At 33.7% G+C, this 4,129-nt stretch overlaps 1 protein-coding gene across 1 annotated transcript; it reads left to right on the forward strand.

Moving 5' to 3' along the window:
* Window positions 1-566: 566 nt before the first annotated feature.
* On the forward strand, window positions 567-1,626 carry LOC120203188 (ethylene-responsive transcription factor CRF1-like). Its single transcript, XM_039203532.1, has one exon. It carries the CDS (start codon window positions 575-577, stop codon window positions 1,493-1,495), a length of 921 nt encoding a protein of 306 aa, XP_039059463.1. The 5' UTR covers window positions 567-574; the 3' UTR covers window positions 1,496-1,626.
* Window positions 1,627-4,129: the final 2,503 nt, after the last annotated feature.

The raw sequence follows: 4,129 nt of genomic DNA on the forward strand, positions 1-4,129 counted from the left end.
CCAAACCATTTTACTCGATTCATATCGATTTTTCGATTTTCTCAATTTCGTTACTCAGCCCTAATATCTTTGCCTTAAACACCCAAGTTGATAATGGGCACACCCTTTGGCTATAAAAAAGGAGCACTCGTTCACTCCGTTTTCTTTTAGTTTTCTGGTCCCTCTTCTCCTTTATTTTGTTTTTCTGGACCAACTTTTATCAAATACAACCTTTGTTTCTCAAGGCCGAGATTCCGAAGTCATCAAAATTTGGCCTTAGTTAGCTGACTATGAAAAAGCATTGATTTTTTTTTGGGAAGATATTTATTCTCTATCCCTTTGCAATCCTAAAAAATCCCATCTTTTTTTTTGTTTTCTCTCTCTACTTTCTTTGAAATTTCTCGTCGTTTGATGAAGCGATTAATGGTGGATTTCTCTTCGTTTCAAGCTTCTCTTTAACGTGTGTTCTTTCTTCAGCTTTCTTTTTGCCTTTATTCTCCTCGTGTCCCGTTGAAGGAATCTCTTGTCTTTCTTCTTCCTTTTATTTCACTCAGTTCCAGTGAGAGAAAAAAAAAAAAGCTCAAAACGGAGGAAAATGGATCCTTTTCGGTTTTCTTCGATTAAATACACTCAACACCGCACTGAAACCAAGCTCCTTTCACCGCTCTTCAATGTGGGTCTTCAAAATCACCGGCGAAACAAGCCCCGAGTCGTTCGGATTTCTGTTACCGATGCTCACGCAACTGATTCTTCAAGTGATGAAGATGAAGAAACGCCGACGGCGCGTCGTCGTGTGAGAAACAGGGTCAAGAAATTTGTCAATGAGATTACCATCGAGTCGACGAGTAAGTCGTCTTCTTCCCAAAGAATGAAAGCTCGGAAAAGGCTGGCGGTTAAAGCGCCGGCGGGAAAGAAGTTCAGGGGAGTGAGGCAACGGCCTTGGGGGAAATGGGCGGCGGAGATCAGGGACCCGTTAAGACGTGTACGGTTATGGTTAGGCACCTACAATACAGCTGAAGAAGCAGCGGTGGTTTATGACAAAGCGGCGGTTCAGCTGCGCGGGCACGACGCGCTCACCAACTTCATCACTCCTCTTCCAAGCTCCGGTGAGAAATCCGGCGAAGAATCCCACAGCAGTTACCTTCACTCTCCGACGTCCGTTCTTCGTTGCCGCTCGCTTTTGTTAGATGAAGTCGACTCTCAAAGCGTGGAACAAGAGCGTGGGACCGGAAGCCAAGGTCGAGACTTTGCCGACGATCCTTGCTGCATGTCGGGTGAAAACTCATCGGAATATTCCGAGTTCCGGAGTAACATATTCAGTTCGGTACCGGATTTGTTCGACGATAATACGAGTTTAGACAAAGCGTTTCTGGGGGATGATTTCGGGTACCGATATTTGAGTTCGGGTGGGGATTTCCAGTTTGAATTTGGTGTGCTCCCCAGCCGCCAACATGTCCATGATCATTTCCAAGATATCGGGGATCTATTCGGGTCGGATCCTCCGTTAGCCTTTTGACCCTTTTTATGCTCTTTTTTCTCGGTGTAATGCAATGCCGGTTTCACGGCAAGTTTTGTATCCGCGGGAACTGAAAATATCGGCTGTTATTCTTGTTTATAATTTCTCTTCATTTTTTTAGTTGATCTTTATGTTTTTCTTAAGGGTGAATTATTCTAGATATCACCGTATCTTAAGTATTGTATCGCTTATATCACCAAAAAAATAATTTTATCGATTATAACAGTGAATTTTGATTTATGTTTCAATTATATAACTAGGTCGTTAAATTGTTAATAACCAGATCAAAACAATGTCGTTTTAGTCATATCATCATGTTGTTAACGATTTATCGACTCAGTGGTATAATTGAAACGAAAGTCAAAGTTCAATATTATTGTTGACAAAATTAAAAGTTTAATGATATAAATAATATAACGTCTAAAGTTTGATGGTATCTAATGTAGTTTACCTATTTCATTTGATCACTTTCGTTTTTATTTAATTAATAAATGATAAAATTCATTTTTATTTAATTAAGATATAATCACTTCTCTTATTGAATTTAGATGTTTAGTTATCAAATTTTTATTTCCTTTAGTGAAAAAATATCATATTTTAATTAAATAAAAGTAAAAATAATAAAATAATATATTTTTAAAATTTAATAAAAATATATAAAATTACAATAAAAAAAATCAATAATGTAATTTACTTTATTCTATCCCTCATCGTTCTTCGCAATAATTTCATCCGACCATCAATTTTAACCACCGCCTTCAAACTGACACTAACTCAAGCAATAATCTCTACCCAATTGTATAGAGCGTAAAATATAGAGAAATAAAATATATATTAATTTAAATTTTATTTAGGGTAAACTACAAGAATAATCACTTACCTTTTGTTATAAATTTTGCTTACTGAATTTAAAAAATATAAATTTTGGTCACTTATGTTATCGTTGAATGTCATTAACTTGATAATGTGACATATTAATAAAATGTTTTAATTTTTATTTTAACGCCTACACTTTAAACAAATGTATTAATTATGGGTCTTTTATAAAATCTAAAATAATTTAGGGATAAAATTTTAATTTATCTCTTTGTTAATATACTTTTCTCTCGATTCCACTAGGGTTGCATGTTGTTTATCTTCTATAGGTGCCAACCAGTGGCGGCTTTACCCTGAAATCTAAATTTTTTTCGATTAGTTACTTATTTTACTGATGATGCGAAATTTTTCGTGCCCACTAGGGCTGCATGTTGTTTATCTTCTCTAGGTGCCAACCAATGGCAGCTTGACCCTAAAATCTGAATTTAAAACGATTAGTTATTTATTTTACTAATGATGGCCACCCTAAAATTTTTGTGTCCACCCTAAAATCTGAATTTTCTTCAATTAGTTACTTATTTTACTGACGATGCCCATCCTAAAATTTTATTTGTACTTTTTACATTTAAAAATTTTATGTTATTAACATATATGTGTATACCTGAAAAAATATATCGTATCCGCCACTAGTGTCAACGTTTTGTATTCTTGTTCTTGAGGAGCTTGCCTGGTTCCTTTCTTCTTTTTTTCTTTTCACGTTCTCCTCTTCTTATTCTAACGGAAATGTTAAGCAATTTTGCAGATTTATGACTAGAAAAACATAGTAATGAAAAGGAACTCAAACAATTCAATGTGTTCAATCGGCGACGGAACAAAATCCAAAGAAAAGAAAATTAAAAAGGGAAAAATTAAAATTTTGTCCGCAAAGTATTTCTGTTTTACAAAAGGGCCCATAATTAACAATTGTTTGAAGTGTAGGGTTTAAAATAAGAATCAAACTATTTTATTAACGTTTGACATCATCAAACTAATGACAATTAACGTCCTAGTGACCAAAACTTAATGAAACGATAACGTAGATGATCAAAACTTATGTTTTTTGAATTTTGATGGGCAAAAATTTATAAATACAAAAGGTAAGTGATCATTCTTGTAGTTTACCCGTTTATTTGCTATATAGATTATAAGAATGAAAAGCGTATCATATATAGATGAAAAATATGAATTTATCAAAATTCGAAAACAACCCCATAGATTTTTAGGGTAAAAATAAATCCATAGGTTTAGAAAATAATTATCAATCGTACAGTTTTAAGTGTATTATTACCCTTTTATTTATATGTTTCTATAAATTTCATGTAGCCACTTGGAGTGAACTCAAGGCAAGTGCTTGCTCCAAATATAATCACACAAATTTCAACACTAATTTTGCAAGAATGTGCCTCAAATAATGAGCTAATCCTATTTCTATTAATATTAAATTTATGGTTGATTTAATTTCACATATTAATTGAATATTAGTTAATATTAAGTTGTATTAGATTTTAGGATAGGGTTTATACAGGGGCAAAACTAGAAATTTATTATAGCGGGGTTACACATTTTTTTCATAAATATAATTTTTTAATTGAGGGGTCAACTAATTTTTTCTTTATTTTTTTAAAATTTATATTTTTCTATATTAATTAATAATTAAAAATATAATTGGTGGGGACCAAGGCTCCCCTTGCCCTTCCCTGTTTTCGCCTGTAATACCCCAAATTTCGGGTCAGTAGTTCAAGTCAAACCAAGACCCGTAACTCGAGCCCATTAGATCTT

This window comes from Hibiscus syriacus, unplaced genomic scaffold (genome assembly GCF_006381635.1).
Source record: "Hibiscus syriacus cultivar Baekdansim isolate YM2019G1 unplaced genomic scaffold, ASM638163v2 tig00009217_pilon, whole genome shotgun sequence".
Classification (NCBI taxonomy): Eukaryota; Viridiplantae; Streptophyta; class Magnoliopsida; order Malvales; family Malvaceae; genus Hibiscus; species Hibiscus syriacus.